Source organism: Lissotriton vulgaris, chromosome 5 (assembly GCF_964263255.1).
Source record: "Lissotriton vulgaris chromosome 5, aLisVul1.2, whole genome shotgun sequence".
In the NCBI taxonomy this organism is placed as follows: Eukaryota; Metazoa; Chordata; class Amphibia; order Caudata; family Salamandridae; genus Lissotriton; species Lissotriton vulgaris.
Genome location: NC_141693.1, coordinates 233,016,324 through 233,041,532, shown reverse-complemented (window position 1 = coordinate 233,041,532; position 25,209 = coordinate 233,016,324). Strand labels below are relative to the sequence as shown.

Genomic DNA, 25,209 nt, shown 5'->3' with positions numbered 1-25,209 from the left:
AGTCAGTAAGCCAAAAACATCGGCACCAACGCCACGGACAGTTGAGGAAGAACTCTTCCATCCTGATCCAGAATCTGAGGAACAATCTAAACTGTATATACACCCTGAAACTGGAAAAGTTACAGTTTATTACCGGAAAAAGAGACCATTGGACACGGACACTCCTTCCCCTGTTCCTCCAAAGAAAAAGGACTTCGGAACATCTGCCTCTAGGCCTTTTACTCCTCCTCCTTTCTATCCTAATATGCCTTTTTGTGCCCTACTCTCCTACACATTTAGATTATAATGATGAGGATAACATGGGGGAAGATCCTCAGGATGATTTTAATGAACCAGAGGATCCACATGCACAGGATGACACATGGGAGGACCAGAATGATCCATATGACACACAACCCATCCCAGACACCTCACCTCCCCATACCCTACAAAGCCGTCTCCTACCGACGACATCATTGTTTTTAACCAACTGCTAGATAGGGCAGCAAAATACCACAAGGTCGACATGCACACTGACCCAATAGAAGAAGATTTTCTATTTGACACTTTTCCTACCTCTGAGAAAAATGTCAGGACACTTCCTATGCTGAAAGAGGTACTAAAACACGCGCCAGACATATTCAAAGATCCAGCCAGAGCACGTGTACTCAATCCCAGGATTGAGAAGAAATATAAGGCGGCCCCTGCAGACCCTTCTTATATTAAATGCCAGTTGCCTTTAGACTCACTGGTAGTAGCAAACGCTCGCAAAAGAGCTAAATCACAAACAACAGGAGATGCTCCCCCTCCTGACAAAGAGTCTAAAATATTGGAAGCCTCAGGCAAAAGAGTTGCCTCACAGGCTGCTAAATCATGGAGGATTGCAAAGAGACAGGCTCTGCTAGCTCGCTACGATAGAGCACAGTACGACCAACTTGAAGGCTTACTGCAACACCTGCCAGAACCTTTCAAAGCTCAGGCTAACAACCTCATACAGGAAGGCAAATTTATAACCAATGCTTCCATTAAATGTGCGCTTGACGCTGCTGACACATCAGCCAGGTCCATTAATACTAGCGTATTACTACGCAGACACGCATGGCTACGCATCTCTGGTTTTAAGAACGAGGTGCAATCCACCATCCTCAACCAACCAGTTAACCAAGACTTCCTGTTTGGCCCGCAGTAGATACCATTTTAGACAAAATGAAAAAAGATATTGAAACTGCAAAATCTATGGGCGCACTGCAGTTTCAACAACATAGAGGTTCCTTTGGTCGCTCCTCCTACAGAGGTACCGCACAAGGCAACACATCACAGACTTCCTCTACATACAAAAGCAACACCCAAAGTTCCTTTAACAAAGGCTCCAACAGAGGAGGTTATAGGGGCAACAATAACAAAGGCAGAGGACGTGGCGGCAATAACCACAGAGCCTCCACTGCCGCCAAACAGTGACTTCCTCATACTCTCTCCAGACCATCTAACACCAGTCGAAGGCAGATTCAAACAATTCCTACCAGTCTGGAACGCAATTACCACAGACAGGTGGGTGAGACAAATTATCCAGTATGGTTATTGCCTGGAATTCACTTCTACTCCACCCAACATACCACCCAAACACCGTCCTATGTCCAAAGAACACATCACGCTGTTACAACAAGAGGTAACATCTATGCTAGAAAAGGGAGCCATAGAGCCAGTCTCTTTTCAACACCAAGGAACAGGAGTGTACTCACTATACTTCCTTATTCCCAAAAAGGACTGGTCCCTCAGACCAATATTGGACCTCAGACCTCTGAACCAATACATACTCTCAGAGCACTTACATATGATTACTCTACAACAAGTACTCCTGTTACTCCAGCAAGGCGACTTTCTTGCTACATTATACCTCAAAGATGCTTTTTTTCACATACCTATACATCCAGCTCACAGGAAATACCTCAGGTTCACAATAGAAGGTCAACATTATCAGTTCAAAGTTCTCCCCTTCGGAGTAACTACAGCACCAAGAGTTTTCACAAAGTGCTTAGCAGTAGTAGCAGCACACCTCAGAAGGCAACACATTCACGTGTTTCCATACCTGGACGATTGGCTCATAAAAGCCAACTCGTACGCGCAGTGTGCAAGCCATACGTCTCAAACACTCAAGCTGCTACACAGCCTGGGTTTTTCCATAAATTATCCACAATCACATCTATAGCCTTCCCGCATACAGCAATATCTGGGGGCTACAATAGATACCTCAGTAGCAAAAGCATATCCAAATCCAGCCAGGATAGCCAACATGCAGACTCTCATTCAAAAATTTCAACCACAACACTCTTTGCCAGCTCTAGTGTTCATGCAGCTCATAGGCATGATGGCCTCCTGCATATTCATTGTCCCTCATGTTATGTTATGTTAGGGGGGTTCTTTTAGAGCGCACTGACACCGTGAGTTTCCTGGCGCTGATTGGGATTTCAGTGAGATAGCAGATAGAGATTAGCCAGATTGGGGGAAAAGCCAAGTTTTGAGAGATTTACGAAAAAGAGTGAGAGAGTTAGCAGATTTAAGAGAGAGAGGAAAAGAGTTCCAGAGTGTGGGAGCAAGGTGTGAGAAACTCCGACCTCCAACCCTCGCGAGTTTGAAGGAGGGGGTGGCAAGGAGATGAAGATGGGAAGATCTGAGATTGCGAGAGGGGCGATATGGAGTGATGAGGGATTTCAGGAACCTAGGAGAGGGGCCGGTCAGGGATTTAAATACTATGCAGCCGATCTTAAAGGCTGCCCTGAGATTGACCGGGAGCCAGTGCAGTTTGGCAAGGAGAGGCTTGGCCGACTGCCATTTTGGAGTCCTGAAGACCAGTCGTGCCGCTTGGTTCTGAGTGATCTGCAGCCTATAGAGCAGGGTTTTGGGCAGACCATGATATAAAGAGTTTGAGAAGTCCAAGCGGGAAAGGACCAAGGCCAGGGTGACTTGGAGCAGAACTTCGGGGGACAGGAGATAAGCAACCTTCCTGATCCTGCGAAGCTGATGCATACAGGAGGAGACCACCGCTCCCACCTGGGCTTTAAGTGAGAGTTCGGAGTCAATAATAACTCCCAGACTCTTTACAGATGCCACAGGGGCGGGAGGGGGGCCAAGCCCTGTGGGCCAGAAGTGAGGACCCCAATGGATGGAGCTCTTGCCTGGAAGAAGGAGCTCCGTCTTTCCAGGATTCAGTTTGAGCTGATTTTGACTCATCCAGAGGAGAATGTAAGACATGACAGCATGAAAGTTGGAGACAGCGGAGGGAGTAGAGAGAGGAAAGATGAGTTGTAGGTCGTCAGCGTAGTTGAAGACGGTGACGTCCCACTGCCTCAGAGAAAAAAGAAGAGGGCGAAGATAAAGATTGAAAAGAAGAGGGGACAGAGAAGAGCCTTGAGGGACACCGCAGGTGGAAGGTACTTTGGGTCCACGGAAGGTGCCCAGACTGACCGACTGAGACCTGCCGGACAGAAAGGAGTGGACCCAGGCCAACGCCGGGCCCTGGAGGCCGGCTTGTTCGACACGGCGGATGAGGATGTTGTGATCCACCGTGTCGAACGCGGCCGACAGATCTAACAGTACAAGGGCCTGGGGGGTGCCCTTGTCCGCGTTGCCTCTCAGAGTGTCGAGCACGGCCAAGATGACTGCCTCCGTGGAGTGGCCGGGCCTGAAACCGGCCTGATTACCCTCCAGGAAGTTCGAGCTTTCGACAAACTGTGAGAGGCTAGCAGTGACATGGGCTTCCAGAATCTTGGAGACGTAGGGGAGGAGGGAAATGGGTCGGTAGTTAGCTGGGACCGAAGGATCAGCCCCAGGCTTCTTCAATAGGGGCACAAGAACGGCCTCCTTGAAAGAGCCAGGCACCGTACCCGAGGAAAGAGAGGAGTTCAACAAAGGAAGGATACATTCGGGGAGGGACAAGCAGATGTTACGTAACATGGAAGGGGGACAACAATCGTCCGGAGAGCCAGACTTGACCCGGGTGGCAAGTTTCGCTAGAGTGGCGGAGTCAAGGATAGGAAAATGTGAGAATGAGGAAGTATTGTGAGGGACGGGAGTGGTGTCAGCGTCAGGAAGAGGGGCAGAGATGGAATCCTTGATCATAACGATTTTATCCACAAAGAAGGAACTGAGGATGTTACAGGATTCCTGAGTGGGGGCCTGGGAGGGAAGAGTCCTGGTGTCAGTGGTAAGTTCCCCCATAACTCTAAAAATCTCTTTTGATTTAATAGGTGCAGAGAGAATTCTGTCAGTGATATGTGCGGATTTGGCCGCAATAATAGCTTTCTTGTACTTCTTGCGCGCAATCAAGTAGGTATCCCTGCTCATGGTGCAATAGTCTCTTCTCCACCTGCGCTCGAGTTGGCGGAGTTCAAGATGTTGCTGTTTCAAGCTAGAATTATACCACTTGTGGGAGTGACTGTGCCGGGACCGAGGGAATTTAGTTAAAGGGGCCAAGACATCGCTGGCTGATAACAGCCAGTGGGAAATGTCATTGGCCAGCTTGCCAGTGCTGAGATCAGGCGTGAGGGGAGGACGCGATTTTGAAAGGAGGTCGAGAAAGCCCTGGGTGTCTACAGCCTCATGCACGATTTCAAATGCGTCCACTGCAAGAATGCCTAGCACGGCACTGGAACCAAACTCAAGGACAACAACTAAAGGACCTAGTGTTGGTGGACAGTCGCGCGTACAACTCTCTGCAGTTGTGGAACACACAAAACCTTTCAAAGGGGTGACTGTTCCACAAGGAGTACTAACAGCAAACGCATCACTGACAGGTTGGGGAGCCCACTTACTTCAATACACAGTCCAAGGGCTCTGGACAGTCAAACAAAAGAAACTGCATATCAACCAATTAGAATTGCTAGCAATATTTCTGGCCACTGTTTCCTCTAGGGCAGAAGGGCACAAAACGAGTGGGACAGAGAGCAGAAGGGCGGAAAAACAAGTGGAACAGAGGGCAGAAGGGCACAAAAATGAGTGGGATAGATGGTAGAAGGGCACAAAAACGAGGGACAGAGGGCAGAAGGGCACAAAAACGAGTGGGACAGATGGCAGAACGGCACAAAAACGAGTGGGACAGAGGGCAGCACAAAAACGAGTGGGGCAGGGGGCAGAAGGGCACAAAAACGAGTGGGGCAGATGGCAGAAAGGCACAAAAACGAGTGGGACAGAGGGCAGAAGGGCACAAAAACGAGTGCGACAGAGGGCAGAAAGGCACAAAAACGAGTGGGACAGAGGGCAGAAGGGCACAAAAACGAGCGGGACTGATGGCAGAAAGACACAAAACAAAAACGAGTGGGACAGATGTCAGAAAGGCACAAAAACGAGTGGGACAGATGGCAGAAAGGCACAAAAACGAGTGGGACAGAGGGCAGAAGGGCACAAAAACGAGTGGGACAGAGGGCAGAAGGTCACAAAAAAGAGTGGCACAGAGGGCAGACGGGCACAAAAAACTAATGGCGCAGAGGCAAAATACAGAATACAGAAATATAGGGGCAGCTAAGAACAGAAGGCAGAACGGGCAGAGAGGCACGGGGCAGCGAGGCGAGGGGAACAGAAGGGAAAACTGGGCAGAGACACGGGCAGCGAGGGGTACAGAAGGAAAGACCGGGCAGAGAGAGCACAGGGACAGCCAGGGGAACAGAGGGAAGAAAAAGGGGCACAGACCACGTACAGGCAGCGGGGAAGCCAGACAACAGCAGTCAGAGACACAACAATGAAAGTACAGGCAGTACAATAAATTTGCAAACTGCCTTTAAGACCCTTATTTTGGCTCAATGTGTGAAAATGCACCATCTTTTCACTTTTTAAAGTAAACTTTTTGTGTGCCATTTGGCGCCGCAGACACGCCCGGTTTGGTTACTGGCGCACATAGCCATGGTTGCAGCGCACAGAGACCCTCCACTGCCGCACACAGAGGAAAACAGTTAGAGGGAACTTTGTTTCTGGCACTAAAAGCATTCCAGAAATACTTGTACAACAAGGCTGTGTTTATCCGGACGGACAACATGACAGCCATGTACTACATCCAGAAACAAGGAGGAACACACTCTCCACAGCTGTCCCACTTAGCACTGAGCATATGGAGGTGGACAATTCCAAGAAACATTTTTCTCCTAGCAGAACAACTGCCAGGGAAAGACAATCAAATAGCGGATCTGTTAAGCAGACACAGCCAACAGCTACACGAATGGGAAATTCACCCTCAAGTTCTCCAACCATTCTTCCAAAAATGGGGGCATCCAGAGATAGATCTGTTTGCCACAAACGAAAACTCAAAATGCCAGTACTTAGCCGCCAGGTTCCCACATCCGTTGTCACAGATGCAATCTGGCATACTCTTCTATAAGGCTGCATCTTGCTGCTATAGCAGCATGTAAATGTAAATGTAAATGTATTTGAGCTTGTAAAGCGCACTGTTACCCGTAGGTTTCCTGGCGCTGTATAACGCTGTGGAACCCATCCTGGCTTTCCCTGTGAGATGGCCCCTATTGGGCACCCCCAAGGTGAAGCCAGGCATCCCCGGCGTTGATGGGGCCGTTTGTGGAGATTAAGCAAGCTGTTGCCCAGAGTTGCTGAGTGGGACCCATATTTAGAGTGGCACCGAAGGCGAGATTTATCGAGCCCGCTGACATTGGCCCAACACCCTGCCGTGTCGGGATTTGAACCCTGGTCCCGGGCCGACCTCTGCTTCTGGGTCTCCCCCTCTAACCAGTGAGCCACACTACTCCACTGTATCTCCAAAACAGACAACACCTTTCCCTGTATAAGGTACCACCAATCAAAGCTTTTATGGAAGGTCTTAAAAGGATAATCCCTCCTTAAATGTGGTACTTACCGGACTTGTGGGACCTCCTTTCGAACCACTCCATTCATGTGAATTGCAATTCCTAACATGGAAGGTGGTATTCTTAATTGCCATTACCTCCCTCAGGCGAGTAAGTGAGCTACAGGCACTAACTTTTCAAGAACCCTTCATGCAAATAAGGTAGTACTTCGGACCAACCCAAAGTTTATGCCAAAAGTCATATCCACTTTCCATATCAATCAATCAATAGAATTGCCAGTTTTCTTCCAAAACCCACAGTCAGTAGCTGAAAGAACCCTACACACACTAGATGTAAGGAGAGCTGTGCTATATTAATTGGAAAGGACTAAATCATTTAGGAAAACAAAGCAACTGTTTGTTGCTTTTTCACCACAACATAAAGGTAATCCCATCTCAAAATCAGGAATAGCCAGATGGATAGTTAAATGCATTCAAATATGTTATCAAAAAGCTGAACGCACTCTAACAGTTCCCCCAAAAGCACACTCTACGCGTAAAATGGGGGCATCCATGGCTTTCCTAGGGAAAATTCCACTTGAAGACATATGTAGGGCAGCTTCATGGTCTACCATACACACTTTCACTAAACACTATTGTGTACGCATGCAGACAAAGCAGCAAGCTGCTGTAGGCCAGGCTGTCCTTAAAACTCTTTTTCAGACTGCTGCAGCTGGTACAGGTGACCACCGCTAGAGGAGATACTGCTATACAGTCTTTGCTAAGATATGAATTCAGCAGCCCACATGCCTCGAACGGAAAATGCTACTTACCAGTATGCATCTGTTCTTGGCATGTAGGGCTGCTGACATTCTTATCGCCCACCCTCCTCCCCGGGGCCTGTTGCAGCTGCAGGATTCTCTTATGCATGGCCATCTCTTACTTTACTATACTCCATCTTTGCCACAATGGGGAAAAACAATCTGAGGATGGAGAAGATGCCCATGCGCACTGTAGTCCAGGGGAGTAGTCACCTATCTCGTGATACTTCGAAGACTCCAGGACAACAAGGTGCAATCATCCAGACCCAACACTAGGCGGCGATACATGCTAAGATATGAATGTCAGCAGCCCTACATGCCAAGAACAGATGCATACCGGTAAGTAGCATTTTCCTTACTTGTTAATGAGGCTTGTTGTGAATCACCAGGCCCCCACAGAGTAGAGTGTCTAGGAATGCCTCTCTTAATTTGCAGCAGTTATATGCTAAGTGCCCGTGACACACCCACAATTTGCAGGCGACACAGTACTGTGTCTAGACACACAGTTTGGAAAGCTCTGGTCTACGGTGTATACCACTGTGGCGGAAGATGTAAGAGTCGCGCGTGCTGCCAGGGTATTTGGCAACAATGTCCGTGATGATGTGTTTGGCATCACACACCACCTGTATGTTCAGTGAATGGTAGCATTTGCGGTTCCTGAACACGTACTCATTCTGGGAGGGGGGATATTGCAACGTGTGTCCCATCTATACATCTGATGACGTGGGGAAATTGGGCTATTTGATAAAAGTCCTGTTTGGTCTGGTCTAGTGCCTGTGGGGTGCTTGGGAAGTAAATGTGGTGTTGCATCCTCTGTACCATGGCATCAAGGAACGCGTGGAAAAAGCGCGATAGTGCACTTTGTGACACCCCTCCTGCTGAGGCTATCACCCCCTGAAAACTACCTGATGCCAAGAGCTGTAGTGGGCACAAGACCTGGATGTGAGTGGGGATGGAATGTGTCCGGCGTGTAGGGTGTTCTAGGAAGGGTTTGAGTTCTTCAATTAAATCATGGATACTGTCATCATCCAGTCTGTAGTGTGTGTAGATGTCCTCCTCAGTGCGCAGGAAGATTGTAATGCACGCACGGAATATCCTGTCCAGGCGTCTCCTCCTTTGTGCAGCAGCTTTGAGTCGCATCCTCCTGGCTATCACGTACAGCCCAGCCATTGTGGAAAAAAGTCTGTTGCATTCTGAGACTCCTTAAATAGTTTGCACCTGGATACCACCTGCTCCTACTTGGTGGAAATTGCGATTCTGTAAATTGCGAATTTCCGGAATTTGCGATTTTTTCATACATTCCATTGCGATTTCTTGATTTGCGATGTCACGTTTGCGAATTTCGCACACGAAGAAATCGCAAAATGAGAAATCGCTAGGAAATTCGCAGATTTTTGGTGCTCGCAAAATAAGGAATCGCTTTTTTTTTGCGAATTCTCATTTTTCGAGGCACTTTTGCATCATACATTCGAAATAGTGAATTTTCATTCGCAAACACTGTTTTTTGCGATTCGCAGCGTTTGCGAATGAAAATTGGCTTGATACATATGGCCCCTGGTTCCTAAAATGTTTTATGTTGAACTGCTGTTTGAATGGAGGAAACAGTATATGTTGAACCAAGAAAAGTCTTACTTAGTGTGAGATCCGTCCTTGAGTGAGTGAATATAATAAATGCTTAACACCCTCTGGATAAGCCTAACTGCTCGCCCACACTACCACAGAGAGAGCTGTTAGTACTCACCTAATTTAGCCTCTGCTATACCTCTGGGACTCCCTGGACTATGTGCATATTATACTTTACTTTGGTATAGCATAAAAGAAAAGCTTTTGATGCAAATGCAACCAGTGTATTTCTTTTTTTGAAGTTTAACATCAGAAAAAATGCCCCATCTCAACACTGTTTTTAAAAAACGTATTTGATAATCAGAATAATTTTTCTCCTAATTCTAATCTTTGTAAAGAGTAAAACTGATTGTAGCTAGTTCCTTTTTTGATATATAGGTTGCCTCCAAAGTATACTTTTCAGTACTTGGACGAAGCCTCCTTGAACTTTCAAACGGTTCATGATAGCAGCGCTCTGTTCACTGACCGAGCAGGAGCCCCCCCTTCAGAACTGCAGCCCTTCTCTGCTCGGATGATCTCAAACACCAGGGTGACAGACGAGTCTCATTTCCAAGACGTGCGTCTCATTGAGTTTGACATTACCGGCTCTGGGATTCAGTGAGTATTTTTTTTTGTTGAAGTTTTACTTTTCAAAACCCTTCATTGTTCTTAAATACAAGTCCAGTGGGCACTGACTGTAGCAAACACTCAGTGAACTTTTTTTTCTTCAGTTGTCTCTGCTGGGATTAGTTAAGACTCAAAAGTAGTCTTCCTATGGTGGAATTGCATTGTCTGTCTTCTTCTATTAATGTCGTCTTTTGTGTATGATTTCTTTTTTTATCAATACTTTCAATTTTGTACACATATTACTTAAGGTTTTAAATTCACAGACATGGTTGTTATACCCTTGTACGTGATTTCAATGCCCTCTAAGGTGCTACTGCAGGCAGTATAAATGCTATAGATGTATGATGCCCATCTTCACTTGCAGTAGACCAAGCATTAATGATGGTTCTGTTTGTTTTTGGTTCAGTGGTGGAGCGCACCAAAATGTCTCATACAATTTGTTCCTTTTTAAGACAAAGATTGGAACCTAAGCCAGGATTGGGAAAATATATATATTCCCGAGGAGGAGGATGGCGTGGTGAGCCAAACTCACAGGACTTTGTTTGTGTGTATGTGTGTATATATATATATATATATATATATATATATATATATATATATATATATATATATATATATATATACATACATACATACATACATACATACATACATACATACATACATACATACACACACACACTCAAAGGTTAAACCTTTGTTATAGTTAGGAAAGTGTTGTTTTTTCTTTCTATAAAAACATAACTTAAAATACACAAACTTTAGAAATTCTTCATCTCCATACACAGTGTATTCAACCCAGTAGCCCACTACATTAACTATAACTTACACTTTCTCTAAGCACTCATTATACTGTTTTATAATGATTTATACTACCTCACTTATGCAAAGTAAAATAATAGCATTTACAAGAACAGTTATGACATTGCAAATCAAATCTTTTGTGAGGACACAGTGCATGGTAGAGTGGACAGGTGTAGTTAATGTAATGTGGCGACTGAGTTGAATACACTTGTGTATTGAGGTGCGTGAGTTAAAATAATTTTAAGGTGTTGTGTACATTTTTAAACATTAAACAATTCAGTTCACCATGGAAGATGTGGTTCGGGGAGGTGTGCTGCCACGCTCCACCCCCCATCTCTTTACTTAAATATAGGTCCCAGGGGCCCACCTCTGAGTTTTTTGTAATCTAAAGTGTGAGGGTAAGTGCTTTAAAAATAAATTACTACAGATTCTTGGACCTCCCCTCTCCAGGCCTAGGGGGCAAGGTATACCTACTCCTTCCCTCTTATAATTTGTAACTTTTTTCAGGATGAGAAGTCCTAAAGATGACTGCCGCCACATCGAAGTTGATGTGGTGGCAGCCAATCAGATGTTATCTTGAGTATGTGGGCCTGCATATCCTCCGCTGTGTGAAATACACTAAAGTTTGAGCCTTCATTTCTCCAAAACAACCGAACGACTACACCAAATCACAAAAAGCATACTTTCTAGACCAAAATCAGCTTTCTGCCAAATTTGGTGTGCAAACATGAAGTAAGACAAAATATGGTCAAGATGCATAGAAATCGGTGAATGCATTTGAGGAATCCAATTTGGCCTCCGTGAAAATAGTCGATGATGTAGTCCTCTTTTAATGTTGAGCGATTGTGATTGTCATCCTCCGATAAGAACACTTGAACTGTATTGAAATAGTGTCCACTTTACTTGCATTGCAAACATTGAGAAAGGCACTTAGCCGCACTGCGTTTGTTAGAGTGATTAAAAATCAATGAATTTGTACTCTGGGAGTGCCTGTGGATTTCTTTTGAAGATATATAGTGACTCAAACAGATGGATCTTTGTATGTGTTTGTATATATATATATATATATATATATATATATATTTTTTTTTTCACTGAATAAACCAAAAGTTAAAGTAATTTGATAGATAAGTGTGATAACAAGATATGCTATTGTTTAAAAAAATAAATAGACCTTAAAAATGCACTGAGAAAATCAAAGGTTAAAGTAATGTCACAGTTAGGTGACATCGTCAGTGACAACATTAACGGTTTGAACTTTAAAAAACACAAAAATTCACCGGTTATCGTTAGCAGAGCTATCTGTCACTTGAGCATCCGTCATGCACTGCTTATGACTTCGCATATTACATCACTCATGACTTGTTCCATGACATCATTTATGACATCTCAGATGACATCATTGGCCCCCCTTCCCAAGCATCATTAGACCCTTTGGACCCCGTCCCCCAGGGTGTTAAGTATTTTAAAGGGGAGAGGGCTGCATGCCGCGAGGCCCATCTTTTTTTTAAGGGGAGCCTATTTTGGTCCAAGACGTTCGGGCCCATGGGGGGAACCCCATGGCCGCATGCTGCAGGTGCCAGCATTGCTCCGGCCCACAGGGAGCAGCTATTTATGTTGCTCAGTTTGGGGCAGGAGCAATATCTTGATTTATTTCATTACCAGCATCAGTGTGGGCAGGGAAACAGATCAAAAGTCTACTCCCAACAGGTTGGAGCGTTTTTAAAGCTCTTGTCAGCTGGGAGCAGACTTTGTGTTTGCTCCCGTTTGGAGGGAGTTTCAAATGCTCTCCCTCCAGGTGGAAGCAAACAAGTTTCCTTGCCCGAAGCTGGGCAGGGAAACTGCTGTGCCCCAGGGGAGACTGCAAGCGAGCCGTCCCTGGGGGTTGGGGTTCCCGAGGACATTAATGGCTCAGGGATGTAGCCAATTGGTCCCCCTCCCTTTTTGGGTCGAGCCTAGAGCAGCGCGCATGCGCTGCTCTGCGAGACATTTAGTAAGGGGCTTCAGAAAGCTCACCACAGGCTCGTGCGTGTGTTTTTGTTTTTTCTCACAGGCTATTGGGCTTTGCGTGCGTCTTTCTAAGAAAGACAGCACGCAATTGGGCAAAGGAGGGTGCATGTCCTGCCTTTGCTCCGCCCACGGCCTATTGCTTGCGGTTACCCGCACAGGCCACATCTGTTTTCAATTATCGTGCACTCGCTTGCTTGCTCCCCAAGCAGTGTAAAAAATTATTGCATGTGAACAGCAGGAGACTGTTCCATACAGAAAATGTCAAACTGGGATATGTTTTCTACCAAAATCAGTCTCCTAATAGTATCTCATAAGACATATTTATAGGAAAGTGCGAGCTTGGGTAAAACAAGCGAAATGAGATACCGCAAACCACATTCCTCGAACAAAAGCTCAATTTATCAAAACTTTCATGCAATTTCCAAAGAGAAAATCATCAATTTCACCCACTCATCGTATCAATCTTAGTTCCATCTCTAGAGACTGTTAATTTAATAGCAGGGCTGCGCCCCCACATTTCCAATGTGTAACAAGTACTCCATCCGACGCCGAACTTTCAGCACCACCTCTGAATGTTTCAGAGATTTCATAAGATCTATCCATTTCTCATGCACCAAACTTCTGCCTCCCCTTCAGAGAGCTTCCAGCTGTTACACTCCCCAGACCCTTCCCCTCACAGTGTGCCTCATCACACCTTCAATCCAAAGTGTGCACGAGTATGGACAAATGTGCCCCTTGTCCAGGGCCTTGTTCATATAAGAGATTTGATGGGTAGGCAGTCACTGTCCGGCCTCTTATGTGGCTTTGCTGAGCTTTGATCGGCTGAACAAATTGCTGTGTGGAAACAAAAGGCTCTGTAATAGCAGCCTGTCAGCTATTGAGGTCCAAACGCTTTCAGGCAATTATTGCTAATTGGTCATTGGTAATTTAAGTGACATCAAATTGTTCTGTTATTGATCACGGTGTTGAAGCGTTTAGTATTTCAGTGCGGTGCTTCACGCTGGGAGCACACACATTCTGTGAAATAAAAGCGAGGCATATCAAGGGAGAATGAGATTGGCCCTGAAATACCAGGGGAGAAAGCACTCAGCCGCAAGAACAGGCACTGCTCGGTGTTCTCCACCCTCACACATAGATCCCACCGCCGGCTTGAGTATTTTTTTATGTGGAGGGTTCAGTGAATGTATGTGCATGACATCTACTACCTTAATATCACTGAAGTCAGATCTAGTCCATTCCTACCCAATCCTCACCTCCTGGTTTGTTTCTACTGTTAGTGAAGTCATTGGATTTGTGGGGAGAGAGAGTGGGAGGAGCTCCGCTGCTCATCTTGTTTCACTTAGATCCTCAATATGCAATGCAGCAGTTATCTGGGGGAAATGGATTTTTCTGATGAATCTGCTACATTCATCTTTGAATGCCTTTTCGTGTGCTTTAAGAAAATGCATTCTAAGGTGGCGGTGTCATTTGTTTAAACTTTATTATTCGTTTACTATTCCGAGATGGCAAACACCAGTCGGAGGGGCCAGGGAGGTTGGGCTGTTGCCCTCGGGATATTAATGGTGGCTATCACCATGGAGCCCCCATGTGACCCGCGAGACATCAGCTAGAAATATCTGCAGGATTACACCAATTTCACCACTACCCCACCCCCATACACACTCCCTTCTCTCTCTGCCCCCGTCCTCTCAGCTCCCTGCTGCGCACCTTCATTTTCTGACACTCTTTCCCCACTTCCTCTCTCCTCGTTCTTCTCTTTCCCTCCCCCTCCTCTGTATCAATATATTTCCCTTCCTATCTCCCCCATCTTCTCCTACTCCTTCCCCTGCCCTCCCCCTCGCACCCCCGCCACCCCTACTCGTTCCACACACCACCCTCTCATGCCTGCTCGCGCCTAGCAATACGCAGAGAGTTCTTTGTAATATTTATAAACTCACAGCTTCTATGCTGCATGGCTAGCCACTTATATGGTCCCAAAGGCAAGACCTATAGGCTATGCCAGTGCTTGTTTTTAAAAGTAGCGGCCCTGGGGGATAGGGTCCCTGGGCATTTTCAAATGCTAAGAGAGGGAGGGCGTGGCCCTTCCTCCCCATATTTATGAATCGGGCCCTGGGGGATCGGGTCCCTGGGGCTGAATACCGCTCAAGGAGGGGGGCCATGCTGCTTCCCCTTGAACAAACAATACGGCCCTGGGCAGCCATTTTTTGTTTTGTTTTTCAATCCTGCGGGATTGTGGCAAAATGTGATAATTGTTTTGGCTCCAAATCGTCGTCACAATGCATTTGCCTGGCCTCACTCCCCAGCGCCGCTCCTGGTGCCTCAGTCTTAAATATCTAACCTATGCAGCGATAGTCAATGAGATAAAGGATGCAATCGAGGTCTTTCTGGAGACAAGTGATACCAAGAAACTCCCATAGCGCGATTATGGGATACAATGAACTTGAGAAAAAAGGTGAAAAGGAGAAAACCCCAATGAACAATAAGCAAACTCCCACTTGACCTGTATTTCTTCCTAAATGCCTAATCTGTGCTTATGGTTCTGATTCCCCAAACATATACTTCTACTCAAAATGCACACTTATTTGTCAAACATAGTTTGTTCTTTACTTCTTATTATTTATCTTATTTGATATCACCAATTTTAACATGTTGTTCTATGAGTTGATATGATGAAACATATACATCCAAAATATTGATTACATTAAATATATTAAAATTGAAGCTATCCCCAAAAGACACATCCAGAATCACCACTTATCATACACCGACCCAGCCACTCTACTCATACACAACAACAGAATACAACGGGGTAACAGTTTTGATTTTAGACATTGTAGTGTTGTGAGCTGGAGTCACTCTTAAAAGCGGTGAACGCACATTTCATGGTGGGAACGAATTTTGTCCAGCCACCTTCTTCAGGACCATACTACAATGGAATTACTTCAACAGGTGATCAGTGGGGGGGGGGGGTGGGGGGGGGGAGTATATAGACTTGAAGAGCTACAGCGCAAATGTGGCAAAGTATTGTAGCACAATCCTCAGAATTCTCTTTTCTTTTATTGAAGCTTCAACTTTAAATGACTAACAAAGATAATCAGACTTTGTTATCTTTGTTAGTCCTTTGAAGTTGAAGTTAAGGCCACTTATCTTGGCTGGTCTCCAAAATGTTTACGAGTGGTTGTCAGCTTCTTTACCTACTTGGTCTTGTTCCCAATTCTTGCATTAAATTGCTCTTAGAGGATTTCATTTTGAAAATTTAACTGTCATACTATTTCATTTTCTCCCTGTGTTTACATTTTCTGACAGTGTCTAAGATTTTTTTGTTATTGTAGTACGATGTGAGAACTTAGGAGGTGGCCTAATAGGTGGCAATAACAATCTTTGTATTGTCGTCTTTGTGCACTCTGTTTTTATGAAAAACGCTTTATTTCACAAGATGTTCAAGTTTAACAGATATTTTTGATGGTACTGTACATTAGCCTGTTAATTAGGAACATTTATTTAATAGACTATTCATTGCAATTTTGAAATTATTTTTCTTTTCAGAGACAGACCATTTTTAAGGATTGAAGTTGCATTGCAACTAGTTTAGTGATGCTAGTGAAACTTATTTGTTGGTGTTCAGGTTTTCAGCAGGGGACGTTGTGATGATTCAGCCCCAGAACCCTCCAGGAGATGTTGAACAGTTTTGCAGACTTCTTCGTCTTGATCCAAATAGGAAATTTCTGTTGAAGCCAAATGATGCAGGCAAGTATTTTATCAACATTTAGATTATTTTGCCTTTCTTTCTTGGTTGCGGTGCATCAGATCAGCATGTGAGTGTTTGGGTTTGTTGAGAGAGACATACTGTCATTTTAAATTGAGATGTATGTACAGGTGTGACAAATGTGTGCAAACCTGATTTGTCAGGGATTTTAAGATGTGGGGAAAACTTGCTGTAAACCGCGTCCATTTAGTAGAATTCGTCCATTAGCACTGAAATTATAAGCCTTTTTGCCAGACCCTCTTTAATTCGTTCACATTCATGACAGCAATGTTTCTCTGCAGAAAAATCATTTGGGAAGTATTTTATGGCAAACAAGAACTGTTTTTGGTAATTTGTTTGGTAGAAGAGATTTTAGTGATGTGTCTTTGCCGAAGTTAGGCCAGATTTATCTAAACACGCTAACATTTTTCTTCCAAAATTCTAAATAGTTTACTCTTTTGCGCCACAAATCATTTAATTGTTTTCACAGTTTTATCTATAATTAATAATAAAGCTGCCCCATTGAAAATAATTATTGACAAACATTAGCCTTTGAGCAGTGGTTCTAAACGTTTTGACTTCTGTGGTCCATCCACTTAACCATTGGAATGCGGAGACCCCCAAAAGAATCCTTTTTGGGATCCGGGGACCGCCCCCTATGCAATGTCGATGATTTGAACCCAAAACAATACACAAAAATACAGAAATAAGTATTTATCAAACAAATACACAAATTATAAAATATTTTATGTAATACAAATACAAAATAGAAAAATAATTATGGGAAGTTTAGAGCTTTTCCAAATTTAATCGAAGCCACCCATCAGCAATACTGTCTTCTGTTTGATGCACCCACGAATCATTCTGAGGATGCCAACTTAATTTTTGGCCTTCAATTTAAAATTCTTTAAAATTCTTTCACATTTGCAGAACGTTTTAAAAAATGTCAATTTTACATTGGGCTTCTTTATTTACGTACATTTCATTAAGCTGTTCATATTAATTAATTTGCTAAACAATTGCAGACCCCCTGAGAAGGGATCGCAGACCCCCAGGCGTCCCCAGGCCACTGATTTAGAAAATAACACAGTTACCCATCTGAAAGCCTCTTTATGTCTGAATCACCCTTTCTGACCCCACCCAAAAACCGTCTGTTTACTCCCTCATTTCTAAGTGATTTACTTCACCTACCCAGCTGGATAGCTATTCTGCTAATACACCCTAAGCCCAAATATCCATCCTCTTGCTTCACCTGCTACTATTTATCAGAGAAAAGTTAGACTTTCCTTTTTATTGCTGCTGTCCAGGCACACCTGAAGCATTACAATTTATAATGCTAGCTCCATACTCATCACACCTGTTGATTGCAAGTGGCCCAGAAAGCAACACTCCATCTTGCTTTTAGGCTTCTAACCTGAACATGTGTCTAATTCGTGTTCTTGACCTCCTTTTTAAAAATATACTTTGATTCAAACTCTGATTAGTCATTCAGATGCATACATAAATACGCCCCAGCCTAACTGAATAAAGTTGTGCCTTTCTCCTCCCAGGCAAGCCCCAGCCTAACTGAAAAAAGTTGTGCCTTTCTTCCCCCAGGCTTCTACAGGCTGTCTGAAGACCTTTAGTAAAAAAGTTATCACTTCCTGCCTTCAAGGTTAAAAAGACCTAAGTCTCCCAGTCCAGGCCACAAAGGCTTAAATAGTCAAACTCACACTTGTTGGCAACTATGAACTCTGTGAACACGTAGGAAACCTCCTTATAGCATTCCTTTACTAGTCCAGTGCCCCTTTCTGCTTATTAATTACTATTTGGTTCTCTTTGCGATAGGAGGTTGTTGCATGACCCGTGATGTATGACCTCTTTGGTAGAAGATGCTCTTTTAACCGCATCGCTGCTGCGGTTATTTTTGCGCTGTGCGGCTATTTTCTAATTACCGCGTTACATGACGAGCTCAGCTCGTCATCAGCACACGCCACCCGTGGCTGATGACGAGCTGAGCTCGTCATCAGCAGCGAAGGGGTTAATGTCCTGAGTTATTCATTTCTCTAATTGAATTATCCAAGAAGAACAACACCTCCTAAGCTTTCAGAAATTGTAAAAGCCTTACTGTTGTGCAAAGTCTTGCTCCTAGTCAAAACAAACACATTGTGTTCAATGGTGCTCTCATAAGCCATTCTTACATTGTGTTTCTGGTCAAACATAAGTTCTGAAGTCACCTCAGAGTAGCATGAGTGCTGTATAATAACCTAAAACCATCTCTCTGCTTCATAGTGACTGATCAGCCCTCTGAGTTGGGTGAACTACAAGGGTGTTTCAAATGGTAATCTACAGGTGTGTTTGATTGTGCTGAATGTGTCCTGTAGAATTGTGGTTCATTGCTGTGGTTCATGGCTGTCGCTCTAAAGTGTGTAGCGTCTGTATTCTGTCTTGAAAGAGATCCATAGCAGGTGTCCGATCTTGGAGAGTCCTTTGTGTACTGTGGTCTCTGTATCTGGTTGAGAGGTGACAATGAGAGATATACAATATTTGTTTTCTTTTACCCCGGGTCTTTCCCAATGCCTTAGAGACTATTTCTTATTTTCAGTGTGTCTTTACTTAATTGATTTGCAATGGGACTTGAGAGGTCATTTGTTTGGTTTGGTATGGTCCGCTGGAGAGAACAACACAGTTGGATTAAATTGTATCCTAAGATTTGTATAGAAATGTCAATTGGGTTAAAAGGATTTTTTTTTTTTAGAGCACATATTAATATTTTTCAAACAAAATGTGTATGCTGAGCCATTTGCTGTGCACTGGTTTTCTTTAGTTCTCTTTTTAAAAGATCATCTTTAGGGCTCAAATTGACAGCAGCGGTTATGGCCTTTAAGTGTGGTACTGCTGGACCTAATCTTTATGTTGTGTTGTACCAAGCTCCTTAGGCTCGAGTGGAACAGATAAGCTGCCAAGGGGAAGCGATATTAGCAATGGAAACTCAAAACAGATCAATTCCCTGGCAATAATTTAGACCGCGCTACTTATTTTTATTTAGAGCGCTTCACTTTAGTTCTTTTGTCAGCTCGGAATTGGGGAAACGTATACCTCACCGTTCAAGTATTTTGCCATCCCTTTTTGCTCGTGCATTCACCTTGAAAGGTTGTAGCATTGTCCACCGATCTGGGCAGGGACCCAAATGCCAGCGACATTTCATCCAACAATACCAAGGGGATTGAGGAGACATTTTATAGGCTGTTTAAATAAAGCCCCTTGGGCAGATCTCTTTCCCTTCTGTGATTAGGGCAGAGCTTGCTTCTCATTAACCTTTTCTGTAGTCATCTCTCACTGTTACTCGGGTCCTTTCTCTGCTGTGCTTTAAAAGGTTACTTAACCGGATTGTGAGAATCGTCAAGAGAAAATGAGGAAAAAGGTCTGCTGCTAAATATGAAATCCAGTTTAATTTGTACAAATTCTCTTACATAATGTAAGCGCCATATAAATCAACTAATGTAGTATAACCAATCACGTAATAAAAGAGGAGCCTCTAACATTTCCCTTAGGCTAGTCATCTCACAAATGTACAAGTGTGATGGAACGATTGGTCGTCTTTCCATTATTTGGAAGGGTCAATGTTAATGCCTTGACAGTGGCTTGATCACAGTCTGAAATTCCCACAGACATTTATAAAAGGGTCCCCTAGAAAATGTAGGATGTGCTAGTGCCTCCTGTTGAAATCCTAGCCCATGGGGGAGTATACGGTCAGGACAGGTCTCTATATGCTGCCCTCCCCGGCTTCCTAAAGTGACACATATGAGCAGTAAGTTTAATATCTTTATAATATTAGTGTTGATTGACACTAAACACACTATCCTGGTAGGGTAGGACACCTCAAAGATACTGGCTCAAAGCCTAGAAATCTGGGGACTGCACTCCATGACACATTCACTCTTTTATTGTTATTTTTTATCATTATTTGCGTTAATCATACAAACATAATCAACAATGAAACAAAAAGCTGAAAATACACAGTGTAATAGCCGGTTATAAGGTTTTTTGAAGTGCCTTCCAAAAGTAAATTACAGCATCATCATATCCTTCTAATGGCAGTGCATTAGTATAGCAGGTATCATCCAAAAGACAATTGAAAATGGCCCCTTTAAGGCCCCATATTTTCTTAAGTTAGTTAGGGCACTCATTGGATTAGTATATTTGTTCCTTCAACTTGGCACGCCAGTCAATACCCCTCAACCAGATTGCCAGTTCAGGGGCCAACACCGATTTCGAGGGCCTAGTAATGTCCCTTCTAGCCAGGAGTGAGCCCATTCACAATAAGATTTTTTCTCGTCTTAGGCCTGATTCCATCAGTTATCTATAGTAGCATCATTTTAGATTCCATGCGAATAGGCCTACAAAATCCTGTGACAATGTGTGAGTAACCTAAATCAGAATTCTACAATTTCAGAGCCGGGACCATAACATATAAAGAAATATTGCACTTTTGGAGACTGGGACATGCTCATCTTCCATAGTGGATGGGACTTGAAATATGTTCCGTATAAAGATTTAAACAGTGTCAAACCTAGTTTAGCCAAAATCACCATTTTGTGAGGTACAATGAGCCCACATCTTCCTCCCATTTTACCATGATGGTAGATATTTTGTGGAGAGAGTTAGTGACCAATGAGCAATATAGTTTGGGGATTTCACCTTTTCCTATATGCTCTAGTGTCACACGAGATTCAGATAGGCTATATTTGGCAGTTCAAACAATTGGGAGTGTTACATTCCTTGGGTGTGCCTCAACTGGAGGTACCTAAAGAATTGTGGTTTATGCATATCATATTTCTTTGATAGTGCTGCAAAGGACTTTATAGCATTCCCTTCGCATATATCACTTAAATGTGATATCCTGTTGTAGTCCCACAGGAGGTACCTGAGCTTCGTGATAAGATCCGTACAATACCAGTGGGTAGTCCTTCCGACTAACATCGACACCTGAAGTCTCCACAAAGATGATGGCAGTGGGTGTGACCATCCTCAGGAGGTTGGTGATCTCTGTATTCCTGTACTTGGACGACTGGCTGCTAAAAGCCAATTTGCTACAGATGTGTTGCATCACCTGCAGAAAAAAGCTTTGCTTCTGTTGACTTAGGCCATTCCATCAAGGTGCAGCACCTACTGTTCATAGAGGCAATACTGGACACAAAATGGGTTCGCACCTTTTCTCTTCTCCAGAGGATCCGAGATATGATTCTGATGTTTCCGGAAGGTGCTTGAATTCCAGTCAGACCATTCAGATCTTAATGGACAACATGACTGTTGATATGGTATGTCAACAGGCAGGAAAGAGTGGGTTTTGCATTCTTTGTTGAGAAACAGTGAGGATCCTGGCGTGGACGCACCAGCATGGGATTTGACAAAAATGGTTTGCATTGGAACACTCAAATAGAAGTGTGCAAAGTTTTCTTGATGAAACATACATTGGATTGTCTTGAATAAGCTGATGAGAACAAAACGTTAATACATCCAATAATCTGATGAGAACAAATTGTCAATACAGCCAACATGTGTTTCATCCCATTGGACTTTTTCATGGCTGCAATTGAATACAATGTAATACTAGTTACATTAGGTAGCTGTGATAATGCTTTAGACAAGTGATTGATAGCTAGAGTAGTGAACTCCATGCACCACATCTATAGTGATAAGGATTCAAAGTGACCCATTTTAAAAGGGAAAGTTAAGTGGGATGCATTTAAGACAGTGATCAGGAGTCCATGCATCGCAAAGGTGGTTGGGGTGCGTACAACTTTGGTTGGTGAGGTGGAAACTCAGGAAGGGGTACTTAGAAGCCTTGAGCAACATAGGCCAGGTAATCCTTCTCTTAAATACCCCTAGCTTCAGGCAAAGGAATTACTGGCAGCCCAAATTGAAAACTCACCTTGTTTTGCTTATAAGGAATATTTGACTCATGCTGAATGTGATAAAACTGGATTCCTTTTGAAATTGCTTATTAATCCAAAAATGCAGGAATCTTTGATTCTAGAGCTTGACTCTGCTGCAAGTTTATTTATTTATTTTTGCGATTTGTAGAGCGCACAAATACCCGGGGGTGTCTCGGCGCTTCGGACTGCAGTAGGTGGATCCTGATAGAGAGCTTATTGATTGAACAACCAGGTTTTTAGCATTCTTCTAAATGTGAGAAGAGATTGGCAGGATCTGATCTCCAGCGGGACCGTGTTCCAGCGTTTAACCGTGGTGACCACGAACCTTCTGTCACCCCAAGAGGCTGTTTTAGTGCGTGGCACCATTAGCAGAAGGGCAGTGAATGAGCAGAGTGCCCGACTGGGAGTGTGAATTTTTAGGTGGTTGATTAGGAATTTGGGACCATTGTTGCAAGATGCTTTAAAGGCAATGCAAAGTTTCTTGAACTTTATCCGGTTTATAACTGACAACCAATGATAATTCTTGACAACATGGGAAATGGGTTTAAACTTTGGTGTACCTGATAAAATTCTAGCTGCTGCGTTCTTAACTGTTTGCAGCTTTTGAATAACCCGCTGTTGGGCGTTTGCAAACAATCCATTGCAGTAGTCTATGGAGGACATAACCAAAGTGCTGACTAAAGTTTTTCCAGCGTTCAAAGGGAGAAATGGGAGAAGTTTTCTGATCATGCTTAATTTGTGGAATGATGCAGATGCCACTGAGTTGGCATGGGAGACAAAGTTAAGTTTATCGTCAAATGTGACGCCCAGATTATTGACCTTGGTAACTGGAGTAGGTGGCGGGCCCATGGAGGGGGGCCACCAGGTTTGTGACCAGCAAGGATGTAATTTAACAAAGATCATGACCTCCGTTTTTTCCGAATTTAATTTGAGGCAATTGCTGGCCATCCAGCTACTGATGGCAAGCAAGCCCTTCTGAAAATCAGCTGCAACCTTATCTCCATTGATGTTTACTGCCAACACCAGTTGGGTGTCGTCGGCGTAAGAGGTAAGGCCCATCCCATGTGCCTTGATGACTTTGGCTAGGTCCGATACATAAATGTTGAAAAGTGTCGGACTCGGGGATGAGCCTTGGGGGACCCCACATGGGAGGGCTAATTGGGCAGAGTGGAAATTGCCTAAATTAAACTACTGGGTGCGGTTGGTGAGAAAGGATTGCAACAGTTCTTTGACCTTGTGTTGGATCCCCATTTTAGTGACACGGTCGATCAGTACGGCATGATCGACCGTGCCAAAGGCTGCTGAGAGGTCCAGCCGGATGAGTATTGCTGTTCCTCCCTGGTCCAGGATAATTCTAATGTCCTCTGATGCCTTAATTAAGGTGGTCTCTGTTCCATGGCCTTTGCGGAATCCGAATTGAGTGCAGTCTAAGAGATGGTAGTCTTCTATGTACTTAGAAAGTTGGATGTTCATAGGTTTTTCTACGACTTTGGCTGGGAAGGGTAGACTGGCTATTGGCCTGTAGTTTTTTGTTTTGACTGGGTCCAGATTGTTTTTTTTTTTAAGGGGTTTTAGAATAGTCTTTTTCCAGATGGTGGGATAGGTACCAGAAGCAAACATAACATTGAAAATGTTGGCTAAAGCAGCTGCCACCTGCTCAGCAACAGGAAAAAGTGCGTCCGGTGGGCGAGGGTCATTAGCCAATCCTGACTTTATAGAGGTCATTGTGGTGAGAATTCCGTCGGGGTGGTCTTTTCAAATTGCTTCAGACAGTGATCTGGGTGAATAAGTGAAGCATTATCTAATCAAGCTGCTATTAATGCTCGCTTTTGTGAATATTACACTTATCTATATGCCCCAGCGCCTAGAGCACCACCTCGGGATATTGAGGATTTGTAATCAATATGCCAACTGCGGGTCCTCTCGCTTGAGGATGCAGATGATTTGGGGGGAGGGTTGGGGGCGGATATAACTATGCAAGACATTAGAACTGTCATAAAAAAATGAGTGGTAGTGTTTCTGGAGCAGATGGCTTACCTCTAGAGTTCTTTGCTGCATACAAGAATGTATTGGCTCCGAGATTGGTGGAACTTTATTCTATATCTTGCCAGTGTCTTCATGTGAGGCCCTGGTCATTCCACTTTGGAAACCTGGTTGCCCTTCAATGGATGTTATATCTTCTAGGCCATTGCCTATGCTTAATGTAGATTATAACATTCTACGTCATATTCAGGTGATCAAACTCTTACCACATATTCATGCCCTTTTCAATCCAGAGTGATCAATGGGGATTTATTCCTGGGTGTAATATGGTGTATAATATTCAGTGGTTCATCTCTCTCTTGAATGATGATTTTGTGGATAAGGAGAGGGCAGCTGTCATGGCAATAAACATTGAGAAGACCTTCGACAGTTTAAGCTGGGAGTTCCTATATTCTGTAATAGGTTGATTGGGTTTGGGCACAAGATTTATTACCTGGAGCAAACTTCTCTACACAGGTGCAGAAGAGTGTGTGCTGGCAGAGTGGTATCTGAACCTTATGATGTGGGATGCGGGACTAGACAGGGGTGTTCAATGTCCCCACTATTATTTGCTGTTGCAATGGAGCCTCTGGCCAGTTTTGCCAGCACAGGGTACTTTTATCAAGTGATGGAGGTCCGTGGGCAAATCCATTTTGCAGCATTATATGCTGATGATATGCTGCTCTTTCTCCGAGATGTTGGAATGGATTTGACTGGTTGTATAGACTTATTAAACCGCTTCAGTATAGTATCTGGTCTACAAAATAATTGGCAAAAATCTCACTTGTTTCCACTTTGTTGAGATGCTGCGCAGCCCCTGAATTTACATGGGCTCAATTAGAGCCCTACCTACCTAGAATATTTAGGTGGAAAAATATATTATAGCCAGCAAGATTTATT

General features: G+C 43.9%; 1 protein-coding gene across 1 annotated transcript in view; it reads left to right on the top strand.

Annotated features, from left to right (window-relative positions):
• Positions 1 to 25,209, top strand: part of NDOR1 (NADPH dependent diflavin oxidoreductase 1) — a 232,370-nt gene that overhangs the window by 88,734 nt on the left and 118,427 nt on the right. Inside the window, exons 7-8 of the mRNA XM_086921240.1 lie at positions 9,583 to 9,801; positions 16,250 to 16,371. Of these exons, the coding sequence (XP_086777366.1) occupies positions 9,583 to 9,801; positions 16,250 to 16,371 (341 nt within the window). The remainder of the gene's footprint in view (positions 1 to 9,582; positions 9,802 to 16,249; positions 16,372 to 25,209) is intronic.